The 21,048-nt window shown below is 57.7% G+C and overlaps 1 protein-coding gene across 2 annotated transcripts in view; it reads left to right on the top strand.

The window, feature by feature from the left end:
- Positions 1-21,048, top strand: part of Kcnq1 (potassium voltage-gated channel subfamily Q member 1) — a 257,114-nt gene that overhangs the window by 8,425 nt on the left and 227,641 nt on the right. For both annotated transcript variants that reach the window (XM_090347156.1, XM_090347157.1), the window contains exon 2: positions 16,326-16,416. In XM_090347156.1, coding sequence (XP_090203282.1) covers positions 16,326-16,416 — 91 coding nt within the window. The remainder of the gene's footprint in view (positions 1-16,325; positions 16,417-21,048) is intronic.

Here is a 21,048-nt window from a genome sequence, read left to right on the forward strand (position 1 = left end):
TTTGCCTTTGTCCATAGACTGGGGCCCCATTATAGTGAGTGTGTGTGGCCTGTCTCTGGGGGCAGTGACCTTGGGTGACCCGTTGACCTCCCTCTCTCCTGCACCTGTGCTCTTGCCTGGAGGTAAAACAGGAGACCTGGACACAAAAGGCCTTTGAAAAGTCCTGCCGTCTCTGAGTGGGGCGGTTTTCTGTGTGGGGTGTTCGCAGCTCTGTCCTGGCCTGGGGACTGCTCAAGGTCCCTGGTGTGGCCCTGGAGGCGCGGCCCCTCCCCCTTGCAGGCTGGAATGTTCTGGCTGTCCTTGGCACAGGGCGCGGGCTCTGCGGCTTCACTGGCCTCTTCTGAAGCAGGCCCTGCCCCCAGCCCTCCCAGGGCTTATCAGGGCCTTCCTGGCGGACTGCCTGCCACCTCAAAGTCATGCCGCCCGGCTCGGGCGGTCCTCAGGTCGCCCCGACTGCTCCAGGGCGGGGGATGGTGGCTGTTGGCGTGGGGCATGCCAGGCTGAGCTGGTGGACCCCCAGGGGGCTCTCACATACCCAGACCTAGGGGTGAGCCTTTTGTGTGTGCCCTGTGCAGTCTCTGGGGGATCTGAAGCTGCTGGCAGCGCCAGGGCCTGGTGCGGTGACCGCAGGAGTCCCGTGGGGTCATCCACAGGCTTTGAAGCCTTCTTGCTGAAAGTGCCTTTGCAGGTGTGAGCAGTGCCCAGGGGCCCTGGCCCAGGGAGACTTTGACGACCTAACCAGGGCTCTGGGGTGACGGGCCCTTTGTCCTGTGGCAGCACCATGGGAGATGGCTGTCACCAGTGGACACAGATGGGACCTGGACAGTAGGACATGGGAGGGGAACTTGGTGGCCTGGTTGGCTGACCCTGGGGGTGGAGCTCGCCGGGGGAGGTGCCTGTTCCCCACACAGAAAGTTCTGGAAGGTGGGTGCACAGGGTGCGGAGAGGTGGCCCCTGGGTCTAGTTGGTTGAAGGCAAGGCCTCGCGCTCGCTAAGCAGGCTCCCTCCGCCGAGCGGCACTTCTTCCCCTGGACGTTCTCTCGTAGAGGTGGTGCTGTATTTTCAGTTTCACAGATGCAGCAAATCTGTGGACATCAGAAAACGGAAGTGTGGGGGGCGTGTGGGGAGCCCGACCTGTCCCCGGGCATTTCGAGGTGAATGAAATACGACTTGGTGTGATTCAGGACGTGTGGCTGGTGAGAGCTCTGGGCGTGGGTCTCCAGGAGCTGTGTCCACCCTGGGCCCCCGTGGGCCCTGCAGGGCTCTGGCGGCCAGACCTGGCGGCCGTCAGGGAACCAGGCCGTCTCGGGATCTGGATGGCTCCTGGGAGCCGCTGCTGGCAGACGTGAAACCTGACAGCCCCTGCCGCGGAGGTCTGCGTGCTCGTGCACATGTGTGCCTCTGTGCCAGTGTGTGTGGAGGTGTTGTGCACACAAGGCCCAGGTGGGGGACACCTGGCAGGAGCCCACCCAGCGGGGACCACTCGGGTATATGGCCAAGTCCCCCTGAGGCCTCTGTCTTGGGCGAGGTGTCCATGAAGTCACAGCAGCAACTGCTGGCCAGGGCATGCCAGTGGGCCCTGGTCATCCACCCCCTTCCCAGTGGGAGATGGAGGCTTGCAGTGGCAAGCGGCTGTCGAGGGGAAAGCTGGCATCTCAGCCAGCAGTGCTGGCACCTGTTTGTCCAGACTCTCAGAGCTTTCCCGCACACTGGACATGTCCCCTCCCTCTGTGGGAGGGTGACGGGTCTCAGGACACAGGTGCTGGCATTCCATTTGGTGACAGTGAGGGGCTGTTGGGTGTAGCAGCGGCAAGCTGGGACAAGGAGCTGGAGGGAGCCTGGCTCTCTGACCCCCCAGGGGGTCCAGCCCGAGGTCAGCTTCTCACGTGAAAGCAGCCCCACTCACCAGGTTGGGCTCCTGCACGGAGTTTGCCCGTGGGCAGCCTTTGCCACCGGCCAGCCTGGTCCAGGGCTCTGCGGCCTGGAGGTTCTGGTCCCCGCTGGGCCTTGGCTGCTCGGTGAAGACATATTTACTTATGGTCATCCGTAAGACCAGTTTTCCCACCTGTGCCCGTGGCATTCAGATCATCATCTTTCTCTGTCCTGGGGACTGTGTCCAGTGTGGGGCTGGATACTGGAACACCCCTTCCTGGACTGACCACGAAAGGTGTCCCCAGCATGTCCCCGGGGACAGGGTCATTCTCTTATGAGTCCTTGCTTATGAGTCATCATGGGAAGATCTGAGAGCTGAGCGCAGAGCTCGGAGCAGCGGGTCAGCAGCCCGGCCCCATGGCAGGGCGAGGTGAGCACCTCCAGGGTGGAGGTGAGGACCTGGGCACTGGACTGGGCTCGGGTCCAAAGCCAATCACGCCGCTGGTTTGTTCCCTTACTGGTCTGGCCCCGTGTGGGCCTTCTCTGTCCTGTGGCCCCTGTGGTCAGTGCCTTCCAGTGGGGTTGGCACAAACCTGTGGAAGGGCATGAGTGCTTTTTGAAATGCAGGGAGGGGAGGAGGCAGCGCAGTGCTGTCCCCCAGCGGCAGTGCTGAAATGGGGTGTGGCCCCAGTGTCAGCCCAAGTTCAAGGCTGTCCTGGCCAGACTTTTGGGCCTGGCTTAGGTGATGCGCCCGGTCACCAGCTGTTCTGCATGACGTCTGTGGGCCCATGCTGAGGCCCACAGGTGTCTGGAGCTGGCTCACACCCAGGCTCCTGCCCACCTTCTGATTGGACAGGTGCTTCCAGCTGGCCCTGCCCACTGGGCTTGGTCAGCCTGTGCCCCTGTGCCCAGCCTGTCTCGTTACTGGTGGTTGGACTTCACCTTGGCTGAGGTCACTCCACAGGTCTGCCAGCCGCTGTCCCTGGGAGAGCCCCGGTGCCCGACCCCATCTGGCCCTGACCTGCCCTCTGCTGAGGTCCTGCACCCTGGGGTCTGGCACCTGTTGGTCCCTCTGCCACTAGCTTGCAGGGACCCTCCTCAGGTTCTTCTGGGCCTGGCTGTGCATCTTCAAGGTCTAGAGGGCCCTGGGGTCCTTGCCTGCTGCAGAAAGGGCAGGTGGAGCTGGCCAGTGCTGTCCTGAGCTGTGTCCACTGCTGGCTCCCAGCATGCAGTGGGCCTGACACTACCAAAGACCAGCTGTGGTCAGTCCCAGGGAAGGCTTGGCCATGCTAGGGGCCTCCTGGACGTGCTGTTGGCAGTCAAACTTGAGGAGCCCCAGAGAGGAGCTCGGGGGTTGTTCTGCTGTCGGGAAGGAGAGGACCCGAGGGGAGGGGTCCCCACTACAGCTGTGGATGGTACTCTGGGCGTCGGTGTGCAGCGTGTCTGTGGCCGTGGGCGCGCAGGTGGCTCTCACTCTGCAGCTTCCATCCCAGCACAGCTGGACCGGGCACTGGACGTCGTCTTGTTCAGGACTTCCGTGCTGCTTTCCGCAGTCCATTTGTGTGGCCCTTTCCCTCCTCACCTCCCAGCCCCTGCCCTTCCCTCCTGTGACAGGGCCGTTTCAACCACGTATCTCCGTCCACGGTTGTTTTGATGAGCCGCTGGCCGCTTGCACAGCTTGTTTTGAGGCTCCTCTTCCTGGTATTCATGCAGATAAAAGCGCATTCATTATTCGGAAGAAGTCAGCTTCGGATTCCTCCCCAAAGCGTACCCGCCTGCGGCCAGCTTGCTTGTGGGTAGGTGCCTGGAACTCCGTCTGTGCTACCATGCACGCTTATATTTTGGATGTGGCTTCCACCTAGGAGAGAAGTGTGCGCCGTCTGTCTCTCTCAGCCTGGCTCGCCTCCCTCCATGTGCCTTGGTCTGGGTTCAGTGATCCAGAAGCATTGTACTCACAACCTGACTTGTGGAGTGGTAACGCTCTGCGCAGCTGCATGACAAGAACAACATCAGTAATCATAAGTGGCCGGAAATCTAAACAAAGTAAGCAACGTCAGCTTAGCTCTTGCACTCCCTTTTGACTTGGGTTACTCCTCTTCTGCTATGAGTGACGTCAGCGTTGTGTCATCTCGCTCCTTGTCAGCTGTACCCTGAGCCCTGGCTTCCTCTGCCTGTCAAGCACCTTTTCTGTCCACTGGTTTTCCTTCCTGAGTAGAGCTCAATGTAATTCCATTTGCCAAATTTCTTTTCTTTTCTTTTTTTTCTTCTTCTCCAGTCCTGGGCTTGAGCTCAGGGCCTGAGCACTGTCCTTGGGTTTTCTCAAGGCTAGAGCTCCATCACTTGAGCCACAGCACCACTTCCAGCTTTTTTCTATGTATGTGGAATCGAATCCGGGTCTTCATGCATGCGAGGCAAGTGCTCTGCCGCTAGTCTGAACTCCTGGCCCCCGAATTTCTTTTTTTTTTTTTCTTTTTGTTCTGATCTGTGCTGCTCAGATCTTCTTACCAAAAACGCTCTTCCAATGGCAGTGCCCTGAAGTATTTCTCCATTTTCTTCCAGTAGCTTCATAGTTTAGGTCTTGCACTTAATTAAGTCTTTAATCTAAGTTTTTGCCAGTTCTTGGCTTGAGCTCAGGGCCTGAGCACTGTCCCTGGATGTTCTCAAGGCCAGAGCTCTACCACTTGAGCCTCAGCACCATTTCTAGCTTTTTTCTACGTATGTGGTACTGAGGAATCGAACCCCTGTCTTCATGCATGCTAGGCAAGGCCTCTACCACTAGGCCACACTCCCGGCCCGAGTTGAGTTGATTTTGTAACTGTTGAGAGGTGCAGTCAGTTTCACTCTTCTGCATGCACAGATCCATTTTCCTCATCTGTCATCTTTCTAATGCATGCTCGTACCATTTTTTAAAATTCACCAGACTGTATGTGCATGGGTTTGCTTCCATGGTCTCTGTTGCATTTTTTTTTTCTTTTTGCCAGTCCTGGGCTTGAGCTCAGGGCCTGAGCACTGTCCTTGGACTTTCTCAAGGCTAGAGCTCTACCACTTGAGCCTCAGCACCACTTCCAGCTTTTTTCTATGTATGTGGTACCAAGGAATCGAACCCGGGTCTTCGCGCATGCTAGGCAAGCACTTTAACCACTAGGCCAAACTCCTGGCCCTCTGTTGCATTCTTTAAGTCTTTGCATCTGTTTTTATTCCATGATATTTTGATTACTACAGCTCAGAGTATTTTTGTGTTTTTAATGATTTTCTTCTGTTGGTGCTGGAATTTTAACCTGCAGAAACTTGCAGTTTCTCTACCTCACCTCCAGCCCTGCAGTATACATTGGCACTGGGCATTGTAATGTTTTCAGTTGTGTTCTTTGTAATAAACATTGTTTTTGCTACTTGGTTTTGTTTTCCCAGTGCTAGGCATTAAACCCAAGGCCCAATTCGTGCCAGGCAGGTGCGACTAAGTTACACCCATCACCCCCTATTCAGAGGTGTGTGTGTGTGTGTGTGTGTGTGTGTTTCCATGTGAAGAATACCACTGTTATGTGAACATTTTATCAATATCAGCTTTCCCCGTCCACAAACATGGGGTGTCGTGCCCTTTTTTTTTGGTATCTCCTTCAGTTTCTTTCATCTGCATTTTGATAGTTACATTTTAGAGATCTTTCACTTCTCTGGTTAAAATTGTTCTTGGATGTTTTTATATATTTTTTAACGTGTGTCTGTTGAATGTAGGATTGCTTTCTCCATGTGGTCTGCAAACAGTGGCAGTTTGACTTCCTCTTCTCCCACTCGGCTGGCCTCTCTCTTGCCTCATTGCTTTGGCAAGGAGTTTCAACACTGCTGGATAACTTGCTGACAATGGTGTCCTTGTCTGGTTCCAGATCTGAGAGAGAGAGAGAGGGAGAGAGAGAGAGAGAGAGAGAGAGAGAGAGAGAGAGAGAGAGAGAGAGAGAGAGAGGGAAAGATATATTTTAATGTGAGGGCTTTCGGGTCTTAGAGACAGCATTTACACCTTCGAGAGCGGTTAGATCTTATGGAGAGCCTCCCCATCTTAGAACGTTCAGGTCTTGCCCTCCATGCCATGTTAGCTGCTGGCTTGCTGTTGGGGCATTTCTCATGTTGAGGTCCTTCCTGCCATACTTACCACGTGTATCATTTTGCTCATGTTGAGTTTTATCACCAGCTGTAAAGATGGACTTGTTGTTTTCCCTCGCTTCTCGTGTGCTCTCTCGTTTCCTCTTTACTATGTCGAACCATCGTTGCATCCTTAGGCTGATTCTGGGTTCATCACAGTGAGTAACCTTTTTGTTGTTGTTGTTGTTGATCATGGGACTTGAACTCTGGGCCTGGGCGCTGTCCCTGAGCTCTTCAGCTCAAGGATACCACTCTGCCCTTTGAGTCACAGCACCACTTCCAGTTTTCTGGTGATTAATCGGGGAAAGGAGTCTCATGGACTCTTTGGTACCCAGGCTGGCTTTGACTGTCAGATCTCAGCCTCCTGAATAGTTAGGATTACGGGTGTGAGCCACTGTACCTGGATCATGAGTTATTTTATTTTATTGCTAGTCTTGGGGCTTGAACAAAGGGCCTGGGCACTGTCCTGGGGCTTTCTCAAGGCTAGATCTCACCCTATTCCTGCCCTACTCCTTGAGCCACAGCACCACTTCCAGCCTTTTCTATGTATGTGGTACTGAGGAATCAAACCTGGGTCTTTGTGCATGCTAGGCAAGCACTCTACCACTAGGCAGAACTCCAAGATCCTTATTATTATTTTTTGGGGGGGGGGTGGTCACTTGTAAGGCTTGAACTGAGACCTAGGTGCTTTCCCTTAGCACTTTTGCTCAAGGCTAGCACTCTACTGTACGGGGCTACAGCGCCACTTCTTCCAGTTTTTTGGAATTGGAGATAAGAGTCTCATGGATTTTCCTGCATGGGCTGGCTTTGAATCATGATCCTCAGATCTCAGCTTCCTGAGAAGCTGGGATTACAGGTGTGAGCCATCAGTTCCAAGACCTTTTTGATCTGTTGTTAGGTTCAGTATGTTAGGGTTTCTTTTTTTTCTGGTCTTTGAGCTTGAACGCAGAGCCTGGGCACTGTCCCTGAGCTTCTTTCTTCAAGGCTAGCACTCTTTCACGTGAGCCACAGTGCCATTTCTGGCCTTTACTGAGTAACTTGTTGGAGATAAGAATCGGAGTCTTTCCCGCCTGGGTTGGCGTTGAACAATGAGTAGCTGGGATTATAGGCGTGAGCGTAGGTTCCTGGCTTGCTAGGGTTTTGTTGATGAATTTTGTGTTATAGCCCTCAACGATACTAACCCATAGTTCATTTATTCATTGTGTCCTCTCCTCATTTGGATGTCAGAGTAACGGTGTGTGGAAGGATTCTCTCCTCTCAGTGTTGGGGACCACTGGGCCTCTTGAGTGTTGAACTCACTGATGAAGGCATCTGCCTGGCCCTGGGCTCCTCTCTGACTGTCTCAGTGCTCACGGCTGGGCAGTTGCGGTATCCTGTCCTCCCGGGTGGCTGGACCGAGTGCTTGTTCATGCTCGCAGTATTTGCACACAAGTCTCTTCTTTGGTGGTTTAGGGCTCTGAACTTAGGCTGTGCTTGCTGGGCAGCTGTGCTTCTGTGCTGTAGCTCTTTGTGCACCGGTTATTCTTAGGATAGTTGTTCTCCCGGCCACCCTGGACTACAGTCCCCCTTTCTGCGCCTTCCCACCATAGCTAGGATGATAGGCAGGCCCCGTGATGCCCGGCTGTTGGTTGAGTTGGGGAGGGCTCCCATAAACCTTTTGTCGAGGCTGGCTGTGAACCGGAATCCACCAAGTCTCCATCTCCTGCATGTTAGGAAGGGCAGGTATGAGCCACTGGCGTGCACGTCTTCGCTCAGACAGATGCCTCTCCTGGGGTCACCACTGGAGAGTGGCCGCGCTAGATCGCATGGTGGGTAGAGTTCACTTTCTAGGAAACTGCCAGATGCCATTCCAAAGTGGCCGCCGCGAGCACCCCGCTGTGGGGGCCGTGCCTTCCCACTGGAGGTGGCATCCGGTGGGGCACACGGTGGGGTGGCCTCTGTCTTTTTCCTCTTAGCCAGTCTGGAGGCCTGCGATATGGATGATGAAAACCAATGTGTGTCGATGACAAGTGCAGCTGTGTCTTTGCTGTGGTCACAGCGTAGTGTCTGTTTAGATCTTGTAACTGTCAAGGGAACTGAGATTGTTTGCTTTCTTACTGGCCAGCACAGTAGCCCTTATCTTCTTCTTTACCCATCACATGCTAAGTCTTCTCCCAAATGCAGGGTCTGCAAACACTGCCCCTGGTGGACAGCTTCTCCTTCCCCTCTTTTAATTATGTCTCTCCAAAAGCAAGTGTTTCCATGGGGACAAAACCCGACTTTTTTTTTTTTTTTTTTAATACATCGTGGGTTCTATGTGTGTCCATGTGTTCCCATCCTGGGGCCCAAACTCAGATTGGGTGTTGTTCTTGAGCTTTTTTGCTCAAGGTTGGTGCTCTACCACTTGAGCCACAGCTCCACTTTTGGCTTTTTGGTGATTAATTGATATGAGTCTCATGGACTTTCCCCGCTCGGGCTGACTTTGAACTCTGATCCTCAGATCTCAGCCTCCCCAGTAGCTCGGATTACAGGCATGAGCCACTGGTGCCCAACTTAAACTTTTAGTTTTGCCTTGAAGACATCTTTGCCCCAACAGAGGATGCAAAAGTTTTCTGGGTTTTCCTCCAGATATTCTGTAGTTTCAGGTTTTCTGTTGAGGCCAGAAGCCTACCTTGAGCCCATTTCTCTACCAGCCGAGCAGTCCGGATGCCACAAGCCCCTCTGCGTGTGGGGACGCCATGCTCTCTCAGGGTCCCTGCCCACGTCGCACATCTCACACCTCAGGTCTTCCTTTCCTCTCAGTGTCTGTGGGGCTGTGGGAGGCCCTGCTGGGACTGTGACTGTCTACAAGTTGAAGTGGACTGGACTCACCCCAAATGCCATCACGTCTCCTTTCCCCTGACTCCGCGCCTGTCTCCACCTTTGCATACACGCTGGGCACTCTGCCATTCTGGAGCCCGGGCATGGGGAGCTGTGACGGCCTGTATGTTTGTGAACACGCATGCAGGCTGTGGTCAAATGCGTATAACCAAGTGTGTCGCCTTATCCAAACTGCAGTGTGCACTGGAGTAGAGCATGACATTCAGAGTGTGAAGATTCATCTTCTGAGCGTGTCCACCGCCCGCCCCCAGTAGCAGTCTCCCTACTTCTCCCAAAGCAGGAGCCTGCTGTCTGTGTGTCCATCCCCTTGCCCATCTTGCAGTGCGGTGTGACTGGACTCACACTCTGTGCACCCTCTTCCTGGGCTCAGCACAGTTTCCAGGCTCTGCCGTAGTGGTGCATTTAAGTGGATTGCTCAGCTCCATTCTTTGGATTCTGAACGTCTTGTGCACGCACACGTAGTACTTATGCATCCCGGCCAGTGTGACTGAGCTGCCATGGACGTGCGCGGGCAAAGCAGTCTCCGCTCAGCTCCCCTGCGTCTCCCAGTGACATTGTGGCTCCTGGGGCTGTCGTGTCTGAGCCTTGGCCTCGCGCAGCGTTTCTACCATCTTTCACTTTCCATCTGAAAAGCACGGGGGGCGCGGGTAGACGCCTGGCCCGGCTTGGGGTGACAGCCCCCGCCCCAGGCGCACGGCTGGGGTCAGGAGGTGACTCCAGTGGGTCACCGCCACGTGAGCCACACGTTTTGTTCCAGTCTTACGCTGTGCGGGCCCCAAGTACCTCACAGACGGGCGCTGTCTGTGTCCTGCCCGTGCCGTGTCGAGGGGCGAGGGCGCAGCGGACAGCTGGGCACAGCTGTGACGAGGCTGCTTGATTTCAGGACGCTCAGCCCGCCCTCTCCATAGAGGCTCAGGTTTTTCTAACAGTGGAAAGCTCCAGGTCTGTATTTGTGTGTTACAAAGCACAGCTTTGGAAGTGGAGATCCCGCCCCCATCGCCAAGTTTCAGGTACAATAATAACTACACTGTTGCAACAATGTTCAGACTACAGCCTCTCAATCCCTTTGCCAGTCCACCTTTTCGTGGATCTTTAGAGTCAGGGTGGCATGGACCCTGAGATGTGACCACCCCGCCCCTTCCTGTGAGTTCCTGGGCAGTGTGCACCCAGGACCACTTTTTGTTTGAATCTGCATTTCTCTAATTATGATTGACTTGGGGCACTTCACGTTTTGGAGTCTTGTGTATGTGTGTGTATGAATGTGCACAAATGGTCTATTTTCCAGTTTTCTTTTTTCTGTGTTAGTCATGGGTCTTGAACTCCGAGCCTGGGCGCTGCCCCTGAGCTCTTCAGCTCAAGGCTACCGCCCTATCCCTTGATCCACAGCACCACATCTGGTTTTCTGGTGGTTAATTGGAGAGAAGAGTATTGTGAACTTTCATGCCCGGGCTGGCTTTGAACTGCAATTCTCAGATCTCAGCCTTCTGAGAAGCTAGGGTGACAGGCGTGAGCCGCCACGCCTGGCTATTTTCCCATTTTCTGTTAGCTTGTATAAAGTTATTTATGGAGTGAGAATCTGTATCCCAGGCAGTGAGCTGTCTTAGATTCCATTAGTTTTCGAATGTCAACAAATGCATCCATCTTGTGCTGCAGGAAGGAGGGAGGGACCCCATGATGCTGAGAAGCTGGGGCTTCGTCCTGGGTGCTGAGCCCCTGTTGTGGTGAAACTGGAGGTGGTTTTTCTGCAGTCTGCACCCAGGCTCCATCCTTCTGTGCTCACACTCCAGGCTCCCTCTGGGCTCTGTGGGGCAGGGACTGTTGGGGTCACAGGGCAGCAGGGCTGTTGCGTGGGGTGGCTGGCTCTGGAGACCCCAAGAGTGCAGGTTGGTGGCTGGACTGAGACAAGGAAGCGTGTGGAGGAAGCTGAGAAGTTCCAGGTAGAGCCAGGTTTTGTCTCTGAGATGTGGGAGGTGCTGAACTCTGGCTGGAGATGAAGGACCAGGGATGAGATGGGGAAGGGATAGAAGTGGGATGGAATGGGGTGGAGATGGGATGGAGATGGAGATAGGGATGAGGATGGGATGGAATGGAGATGGACAAGGAGATGGACAAGGAGATGGAGTAGGAGATGGGATAGAGATGGAGATGGGATGGAGATAGAGATGGGATGGAGATAGATAGAGATGGGATGGAGATGCAGATGGGATAGAGATGGAGATGGATGGGGATGGAGATGGAGATGGGATGGAGATGCGGTGGTCTAGAGATTGGATGCCCTGGGATGGCATGGAAGGGATTGATATTTAGAGAAGTGCCATCAAGGCAGCAGATGAGACGTCATCTCCAGGCAGGGTCTCTTCTGTGGCATCTGGCATGTCGAGGTGCATGAGTTAGGCTCTGGAAATGGGCTCCCAGTGTGTGGCGGGGAGCAGGGGGAACAGGGTCTCTGTGTGGTGATTCTGGGGAATTCTGGGTTCTTTTCTTGGCAGTGGTGGCTAGGAGCAGCTAGGACACTGGGTCCTGGCACATCTTTGGCTCAGACCTAGACCTAGAGTCTGGGAGCCGCCCTGCAGTGTCAGGCGGCTGCACCTGGTGATGGGAGTGGCTGGTGGCCACCTCGATCCTTCGGCTTAGGGTTCAGGGTTGGGTTAGGGTTTGGGTTAGGGTTCAGGGTTGGGTTTGGGTTTGGGTTAGGGTTCGGGTTAGGGTTCAGGGTTGGGTTTGGGTTTGGGTTAGGGTTCGGCTTAGGGTTCAGGATTGGGTTAGGGTTTGGGTTAGGGTTCAGGGTTGGGTTTGGGTTTGGGTTAGGGTTCGGCTTAGGGTTCAGGGTTGGGTTTGGGTTTGGGTTAGGGTTCGGCTTAGGGTTCAGGGTTGGGTTTGGGTTTGGGTTAGGGTTCGGCTTAGGGTTCAGGGTTGGGTTTGGGTTTGGGTTAGGGTTCGGCTTAGGGTTCAGGGTTGGGTTTGGGTTTGGGTTAGGGTTCGGCTTAGGGTTCAGGGTTGGGTTTGGGTTTGGGTTAGGGTTCGGCTTAGGGTTCAGGGTTGGGTTTGGGTTTGGGTTTGGGTTTGGCTTAGGGTTCAGGGTTGGGTTTGGGTTTGGGTTAGGGTTCAGGGTTGGGTTTGGGTTAGGGTTCGGCTTAGGGTTCAGGGTTGGGTTTGGGTTTGGGTTAGGGTTCGGCTTAGGGTTCAGGGTTGGGTTTGGGTTAGGGTTAGGGTTCGGCTTAGGGTTCAGGATTGGGTTTGGGTTTGGGTTAGGGTTCGGCTTAGGGTTCAGGGTTGGGTTTGGGTTAGGGTTCGGCTTAGGGTTCAGGGTTGGGTTTGGGTTTGGGTTAGGGTTCGGCTTAGGGTTCAGGGTTGGGTTTGGGTTTGGGTTAGGGTTCGGCTTAGGGTTCAGGGTTGGGTTTGGGTTTGGGTTAGGGTGTGGGTCTGCATTGGCGCTGGGGTAAGGCTCAGGCTAGGGTAAGGGTTTGGGCTGGGTTGATTGACCTAGCTGGAAGGCTGGACTGTGGGGAAGAGGGACCATGGGAGGCTGTGGCTGTGGGGGCTGTTAGGCAGAGGCTCAGGTCCAGCCCTGGCAGGGGAGGCTGCAGCTCTGGCAGCTACTTAGAGGATGTGATTTCTTGCTATTCTGGGCAGTGGGCAGGGGGCAGTGGGCAAGGGGTGTGGGGGGATGGTAGGAAGCAGAGCTTGGTGGCAGTGACTGACTGGAAGGTGGAGGTGTGGCAGGAGCCTTGCATAGAGGCTGGCATGGGCAGGCAGAGGCCTCCGGGGACAGCAGGGGACGCTGGGGACTGGCTGCCATGTGCCCTCACTGGCATACCCAAAGCACACACACAGAGGCTGCAGACTGATGAGGGCCCTGGCTCCGGGCTTGGGACCCGGGGAGGGAAGGCCTTTCTCCACCCACCTTCCCAGTGTGGGTCTCTGTGCACAAGCTGATTCCAGACTAGACAAGGGAGAAATGGCGGTGAGCCACAAAACTGCGCAGAAAGCTGGGCACCCTGGCTCACGCCTGTCATCCTAGCTACTCAAGAGGCTGAGATCTGAGGATCGAGGTTCAGAGCCAGCCTGGGCACTAAAATCTGTGAGATTCTTATCTCCAATGAACCACTAGAAAACTGGAAGTGGTGCTGTGGCTCAAGATATAGGGTGGTAGCCTCGAGCTGAAGAGCTCAGGGACAGAGCCCAGGCCCACACTTCAAGCCCCATGACCCCCCCCCCCCCAAACTCCACAGAAAATCACTGCTGGGAAACCAAGCTGTGCTCAGTGCTGCGTCCCAGCTGTGTGAGGGGAAGAGTTGAGGAAAGGCAGCGTTGCATGTGCAAAGGCTCTGGGGTGCTGTGTAGCCCAAGGCCAACATACTGTGAGTGAAGGGCGGGGGAGCCCCCGGCCCAGGGTCGGGGCAGTGTCTAGAAAGGTGGCCTTGAGGGTCCAGGGAGGGTGCCTCCGTTTCCTCTGGTGGAGGGCACAGGTCAGATGGGGTGAAGATCAGACCGAGGAAGGCGTCAGCGGAAGTGAAGCATTCCCTTCCTGGCCAGCTGGAGAGAGAGGAAGTGGGGTGTTTCCTGCAGGGAGTCCCCGGGGTGGGGCTGTTGTACAGGACCTGTGTCTTGTCAGAGCGCCTACAGCCATGACAAAAACCTCCAGGACTAGGCGCCTGCTGTGTGCCAGGGTGCCACACCTGGCCTGCACATCATACACACCAGCCTTGGGCCTCTAGCACTCCCCTGCCACCCCGCCCCAGTGTGGTGAGCTTGAGGAGGCCTTGTGCCCATGCCTGCCCTTCGCCCGCTGCCAGCACGAGGCCAGGGGGCGAGGCAGGACATGCAGCTCTTCCCCTGGCTTAGTGAAATCACTGGGGCTTGGCATGTGGCCGGGGTGTCCCCTATGCCCCTCCTCCATGCCTGGGCCCTGGGCGCCCGCCCGCAGCAGCAGCGCCGTGCAGCCCTAGGGGCAGTGGTGGAGGGTGGATGAGCACGGGACCTCCAGATGTGACAGCAGAAGCCTGGTGTGCAGGGCCCTCCACGCGGCCTCCCCACCCCCGGCTCACTTGTCCTGGGCGCAGCCTCCCTCACAGCGGTGCCCACGTGCCTCCACGGAGGCCTGGACGGCAGCCCTGGCCCCGTGCCTGCATTCATGCTTCCGTGTTCCCGGGGCACCTGGCCACAGAGATAGTGGAGTGAAGCGATGTCCGATAGCGCTGGACGTCCCTCGGGGCCAGCGCTGAGGTCAGTTTGCCGTGCGGGGAACAAGGGGGCTATTGTGCCTGGGAGCCAGGGCTCCCGGCAACTGGTCTGGATGACCTTCAAGGACAGGGGTGTCCGTTTTGGGGGGAGGGGTTGGGTCTTTTGCCCCCAGCCTCCTCTCCTCCTCGTCCTGCCTCCTCCAGCCTGTCTAGAGCACGGGGCAGTTTCTTTCTTCCTCTGGGCCTCAGTGTCCCAGCTCCTTGGGGACATTCTGCGGCTGCCTGACCTTGGAGCACAGGGCCGAGGAGCTGGGCCCTGTGCAGGCAGAAGGGGTGCAGTGTGGGTTGTGGGTCGTGGGGCTGCTTGACCCTGAGCTTTCCAAGGGCAGGGGCTCTGCCCTGCTCAGCGGCTCTGAGATTCCCAGCTCTGCTCAGGGCAGGGACAGATAAAGTGGCAAATAAGATAAAACTCATTTTATCTGCAGGAGATAAAAAAAATAAACGGTGCTGTTTTAATTCTTTCTCAAGCCGGCCCAGTATATTCAAATATTTGGAGAAGTGCTTAGCCCAGAGAATTTGGCGAGACTAAAAAGCAAGAGCCCAGGGGGTGGGTGGCTTCTGCCCTCAGGCTCCTCAGCGGCTTCCCGGCCAGGTCTGGGCACCCCTGGCCCAGGCCTGGCCCCCTGCCAGCCTTCTGGGTCAGTTCTGTTTCCCGTGGGCCCTGTTGTCTGCAACTCCACCTTCGCCTCCTCTGCCCCAGCTCCCGAGGAGGTGGGGTGGACAAGGGTCTGGCGAGGGTGAGGGTGCCCTGTCCCTGTCCTTCCTGCCAAGGCTGCCAGGCCACAACCCCCCCCCCCAAGTCCTGGGACTCCCAAGGACGCAGGGTAAGGGGCACAGGCACCCTTGGTCTGCGGCAAGGGTGGCTTTTAGAGTGGGCTTTGGGGTGACCCTGAGGTCACCCTTGCTATAACCTGGTGGCACTACGGCTTGCCAGGGCTCTGGTGGGACTAGTGCTGTCAGGGCAGCTGGCAAGTGGCCTGGGGGACTGGCTGGAGCATGGACAGGTCTCGGGTCCTCTGGGGGTCTTGGAGTGGCAGGGGTCCAAGGGGTGGGTTCATGAGCTACCTTGCTGGAGCCCTTGCCCACCAGATCCTGGGGTGGCAACCGTAAGGCCGGGAGAGGTCGTCGGGAAGGGATGGAGGGCACCCAGGGCCTGCTGAGCCGCAGCCCTGCCCTGGCCGCTTCTCTGGCCCAGAGGGCGATGGCTGGCACCTCCGTGGGGGATATGGTTGGGGTGACATGACGGGCAGAGTCAGATGTCGCAGTGGCTCCCCTCATGTGAGATGGGGATGGCTGCCCTTCCAGGCCGAGGCACCACTTCAGGCAGGGAAGTGGCGTGCACAGAGATCTGGGCACACGAGCCGGGGGGGAGCTGGGGTCACAGGGAGCTGGGGGTCTGGACAAGCTGGGGTCTGGGCCACCAGGATGTCATGCTGGGCACAAGGTGGGCCATGCCACAGCAGCCCAGGATCTGATGACAAGTGTGTGTGTGTGTGTGTATGTGTGCATGCACATGCATGTACATGTACGTGTGTGGGAGAGGGTGCTGCTAGGAGGCTGTGGGGAGGGGTGCCTGTGGGGCTTAGATGCCAGCACCTGGCAGGTGAGGCTGGAGGCAGGGCCTGGGGGGCCATGGCGAGTGGCTTCTTTGGGGTGGTCTAGGCTGGGGGCTGGGTTCCTGTACTGGACAGTGGGGGTGTGGGAGGTGCGCCTGGAGGTGGGAGTTGCTGGGTTGTCCTGGCTGCTCTGGGGCAGGTGTGCAGAGTCAGGCTGGACTTAAGACCCTGGGCCAGGTGCTCCCGGGCTCCGGGCCCCCCTGGTGGGGTGGGGCTCTGGGCTGGGGCTCCCTGCCCCTCTCGCTATGGTGGCAGTGTGGGAGCAGGGCGGGGGCCTGGTGACAGCAAGGGTGCTGAGTGGGGGGTGGGGGCTCCTTGGGGATCTGAGCAGGTGGCAGAGGGTGGTGTGTGCTCCAGGGAAGGCCTGGCTCCCACGCTCTGCTTGGTGTGTCCTGCTGCTCGCCCTTTCCTGCAGCTGCTGGGTCTCCTGCCTGCCCTCCTCAGCGTGCAGGTGGCGGGGTGCCGTCCCCTGCTCTTGGAGACAGAACTGCACACCAAGTTCACTGGCAAGGAGTAGCGCTGGGCGGGGTCCCTGGCGGCGGGTCCCGGGCTCCCCCCCATGGGCCTCGCCTGCAAGGCTGACCCCGCCTGCCCTGTCTTGCAGCTTCCTCATCGTGCTGGTGTGCCTCATCTTCAGCGTGCTCTCCACCATCGAGCAGTACGCCGCGCTGGCCACGGGGACCCTCTTCTGGATGGTACGTGCTTCTTGCCCACCTGGGAGTTGGGGGGGAGGGGGAGGGAGGTGGCGGGGGAGGGAGGAGGCGGGGCCATCTCGTACCACAGCCTCCCCCATGCCCCTGCCAGGCCAGGTGGTGTGCAGGGCGTCCAGCTGGGCTTCCGAGCTGGCCTAGGAGAGGACGGGGGATGTGGGCGTGATGGAGCTGGGCATGGCTACAAAGCAGAGACCCCACGTGTCCAGTGCTGTGTCCAGGAGGAAAGCAGAGTTGGCTGGGAGGGGGCAGGCGCGGCTCTGATGGAGGGGTGGAGTGGGGTGGAGGCCCTCAAAAGCCACCTGAGGATCTGGCACCCCACAGGGTGAACACTGCCAATGCCTGCAGAGGCCCTGGACCGCAGTCTCTCTGCCCCTCACCTCAGGGCTGATATGAACAGACTGGTGGCCGTCAGCATCTCTGGGCCAGGCTCTGGCCAGGGCCTCAGTTACCGTGGTGACTCTGGCACCACATCCTGTTTTCCCTTTCTCTTTCCTGCATTGCTTCTGGATTCAGAACCCTAAGTGAGTGTCCCTCTCGGGGTCACGCGGGGCTCAGACCCCTCATGTGTGTGGGTAGATGGTGTCTCCTGGTGAGCAGGCGAGGCCCGTCCTGTCTGTTCTGGGCACCAGCACCTTCGCTGCAGGCCAGGTCCAGGTGCCAGGTCTGCGCGGGGCTTCCACCCCACCCCTGCATGGGGCGTGGGGCGCTCCCTGGAACCCCAGACTCTCTCTGATTGCTCTCGACGCCCCCCATGGACGGCTCCCCCCGGGGACACTTGGGCAGGGGCGCTGGCACCTTGCCCGTGTCCATGCCACATTGAGTGCCTGCAGGGCTTCCTGGCGTTCTTGGAAGGGTTACCCTGCGAATGGTCACCTGTCTCTGGGGGCAGTGGGCCCTCGTGGCTTCTGCTCTGGTGTGTTTTCAAGGAACGTGCAGCCTCTGCGCTGGGCCCTGCACCTCCCAGTGGCCTCTGCGGTGGGGCTCAGGGCACCCACGGGGGTGATGGTGTTGGATCTTAACCAGTGTCTCTCCCCCCGCATACCTGGACGCCCAGCCTCTCCCACAGCCCTGTCTGGCCCTGCAATCTCCGGGGCCCAAGCGCCATCTGGTGGCCAGTCTTGAAACCGCACCACAGGCCTTGGGGCGGGCAGGGCCTGGTGACCTGACCTCCCTGCAGGGACTGACCAGTGGGCCATTCCCTCCCCAGTCCCCCGCGACGCTTCTCACTGACCTGTGGAGCGGCGCTTTTCCCACTCTGGGCAGTGACCCTGGCTCTTGCCTGTGTCCTCCAGGCCCCGCCACTGGGCAGAGACCTTATTTTTATTTTGGTGTTGTTTGTTGTGTAAAGGCAGAGTTCTGGACAACATTTGCACACCCATATGCTGTGTGGGTGTGGGTGGTTTCACCCCGACCCCACTCTCCCTTCCCTCTCCTTAAATAAGGCCGCCAGGCCTCCCGCGGGCTCTTTTTCATAGATGCAGTCAGTCAGCTGGGTTCGTGGACTCGCTGTCTGCCCACACCCCTCACCCCTCAGCCTGTCCTGTCTCTTGTGGTGTGTAGTGTGCAGTAATTGTACGGAGGGGTTTTGCTGTGGTATGGCAGTCAGGCCCGTGTTGTATTTTACTCAGAACAACACTCCTTGATCCCCAGCTATTGGACTTTTTTTTTTTTTGGTCATTTTTGGACTTGAACTCAGGGCCTGGGCGCTGTCCCTGAGCTCTCAGCTCTACCACTTTGAGCTGCAGTGCCACTTCCTGTTTTCTGGTGGTTCACAGGAGATGAGAATCTCACACTCTTTCATGCGAGGGCTGCCTTTGAACCTTGATCTTCAGACTGCAGCCTCCTGAGGAGCTAGGATTACAGGCGTGAGCCGTGGGTATTGAGTGTTGGAAGTTTATGCTGTGTTCGTATTGAGGTTATTCATCCTCCATCTTTCTTTTTCTGCTCCTATGTCACCCCAGGCTTGTTCTCATGGCACATAGTTTCCACAGGTGTGTACACAGTCCACAGCCTGTCCATGAGTATGCATGTTGTCTGTGAATGCGTTCGGGATCGCATGCTTCTGGGGTGCTCTCTCCCCTCCAATTGGAAATAGACTTCCTAAAGCATTCTTTCTAAACAATACACAGACACCTGGAGTGTTCCAGGAAGTCCTGCTTGGAAGTAAGCTCCAAGTTCATCCCCGATCTCCCCTCACCTCACTTACTAGCAACTGGCTGCCATGGGGCCTTTGCACAGGCTCTGCCCCATCTGGCTGTTTCTCTGATCCCGCACATGACCAGCTTCTGGTCCAGTTTAGTGCATCTTTCCGCCTTTGTTTGCCGGTCATGGGGATTGAACTCTGGGCTTGGCCATTGTCCCTGAGCTTTTCAGCTCAAGGTTAGCGCTCTACTGTGGCTTGAGCCACAGCATACTTTCTGGTTTTCTGGTGGTTAATTGGAGATAAGAATCTCCAGGGCTTCAGTGCCTGGGCTGGCTGTGAACCATGATCTCAGCCTCCTGAGTAGCTAGGATTACAGGCATGAGCCCCCAGCCCCCAGCTGCATCTTTCCTCTTACTATTCCTGCTTTTTTTCTGCCAGGACCTCTGGTCTCCCCTACACCTGTCCACACGTCCCCAGGGCAGGCCCCACAGCCACACGCCACACTCATCCCAGCCAGCAGCTTGCTTCTGAGGCTGAATGTTCTTCAGCATGGGGAGGGAGGAAGTTGGCCTACACAGGTGGAGGGCCCGGCCAGCCTGTGGCGTGGGCCTGCAGGCCACCAGGTGGCGCTCTCGTCACGCGCCTCCCCACAGCCCCTGGGCCCCAGCCCAGAGCGCCCAGTCCTGAGCCCAAACCGCAAAAGCAGGCTCGGGGAGCCCCACGGGGGCCCCGGCCAGTGAGGGGCAAGTGAGGCGCGAGGGATTCTGGGATCGCACTGCAGATGTGGAAAAAGTCACGCGAGGCTGCGGCTGCATTCCGCCACCGCCCTGCCTGGCCCCCCGCCCGGGCGGGGCACTGGAGGCTAGGCCTTGCGCTGAGCCCCGGGACCGGGGCCCCCGGCAGGACTGGTCTAGAAGGAGGCCCCCTGCCCCCACCCCAGGCTGCACACACAGTTGAAGCTTTGTGGTGCGCAGAGCTGTTTGTGGCTCCGGAGTAGACCCTGTGTGTGCATGAGTGTGTGTGTGAGTGTGTGTGAGTGTCTGTGAGTATGTGTGAGTGTGTGTGTTGAGTATGTGTGAGTGTGTGTGCGTGTGTGAGTGTGTGTGTGTACATGCACGCTGATTGGGGCAGCTGGGCTTCACCCCACACCTGCAGCTGATCTACTTCCTGGCCGGCCCAGTTGAGGGCCTGGGTGGGCCTGCCAGGTCACAGCTTGTTGACAAGGCACCCCAAGAGCACCCCTGAAAAGCAGCACACACTCACACGCACAGCGGCAGAGACCCACACACCAGGGTGAGAGCCACGATGGGTGGGCGTGAGGGGGTCGCCACACTCCCCACTCTTTGCAGAAGCGCCTGGCCCGCCCGCGCTGGCACCCCCACCCCACCCCAGCTGGTGGCTTTCCCTCAACTGCCTCGGTTTCCCCTGTTGGCCCTTTGTGGTGGTGGAGACGAAAGCCAGGCTTAGTCCCCTGTGCCCAGGTCTGGCTCTCAGCACCCACGACCCGTGGCCCCCACCATGGCGGCTTCTCTGGGTAGCCACGCGTCAGCGGTCGCCCAGGACTGGGTTTGGATTATTGGGCACTGGACTTTGTTCCTGTCTGTCGGGGTATTGGGGTGTGTGTGTGTGTGTGTGTGTGTGTGTGTGTGTGTGTGTGTTACGTGTGCAGCGTGTGGTGTAGGAGGTGCAGCCCTGTCTGTGGTATGTGTGAGTGTGGCATCTGGTGCGCTTGTTGTGGGCTGCACGCAGGGCTCCCAGCACACTGCTCATGTAGGTAAGGACTGGGGTACAGGCTGGGGCCTGGGGTTTGTGGAAGTCCCTCTCTGCCTATCTCTGGGGACCCCTGGAGCTGGGTTCTGAGCACTGTCTCATGAGCCACTCCTTTGTGGCCCTTCTGCGTGGCTTTTCTCCGGCCAGAGGGAGGTGTGGCAGCCTGGGCAGACGGCAGCTTCCCAGTGGGGCCTGGGTTGAGTGGTTGGAAAGGGGGGCACGGGGCCTTCAACACCACATCTGGGTCCCCGCTCTTGGGGTGGGGGCTGCTGGGGTTTGGAGGGTTGCAGCTCTGTCCCGATACAGTGTCTGGGGCAGAACCCGGGCACAGGGCCTGTGCCACAACCAGGACCGATGGGTAGATGTCTTGTGCCCACCACCTGAGGGGACCCGAGGGGCCCAGGCAGGGTAGAGGGAGGAGCCGGGGCGGGGAGGAGGACAAGGAGGCTCCACTGGCCCAGCCAGTGGCTCTGTGGGGGGTAGGGATGGGTCCCCGGCCCAGAGCTGGACCCCAGCCTCTGCAGCGGGAGCCAGACCTCGTGTCCCCGCTGCGCCACCTGGCTGCCGGGACCAGGGGACGGGACCCACGGCCCAGCCAGAGGCCTTGTCCTGGGGGCTCTGTGAGCCGCTGGAGGAGCTGGGTGCCAGCCCTCCTGCCAGGGCCTTTAGAAGAATTTCATCGTTAGGTCGGTATAAATGGG

Source organism: Megascapheus bottae, chromosome 16, assembly GCF_031878675.1.
Source record: "Megascapheus bottae isolate mThoBot1 chromosome 16, mThoBot2.hap1, whole genome shotgun sequence".
In the NCBI taxonomy this organism is placed as follows: Eukaryota; Metazoa; Chordata; class Mammalia; order Rodentia; family Geomyidae; genus Megascapheus; species Megascapheus bottae.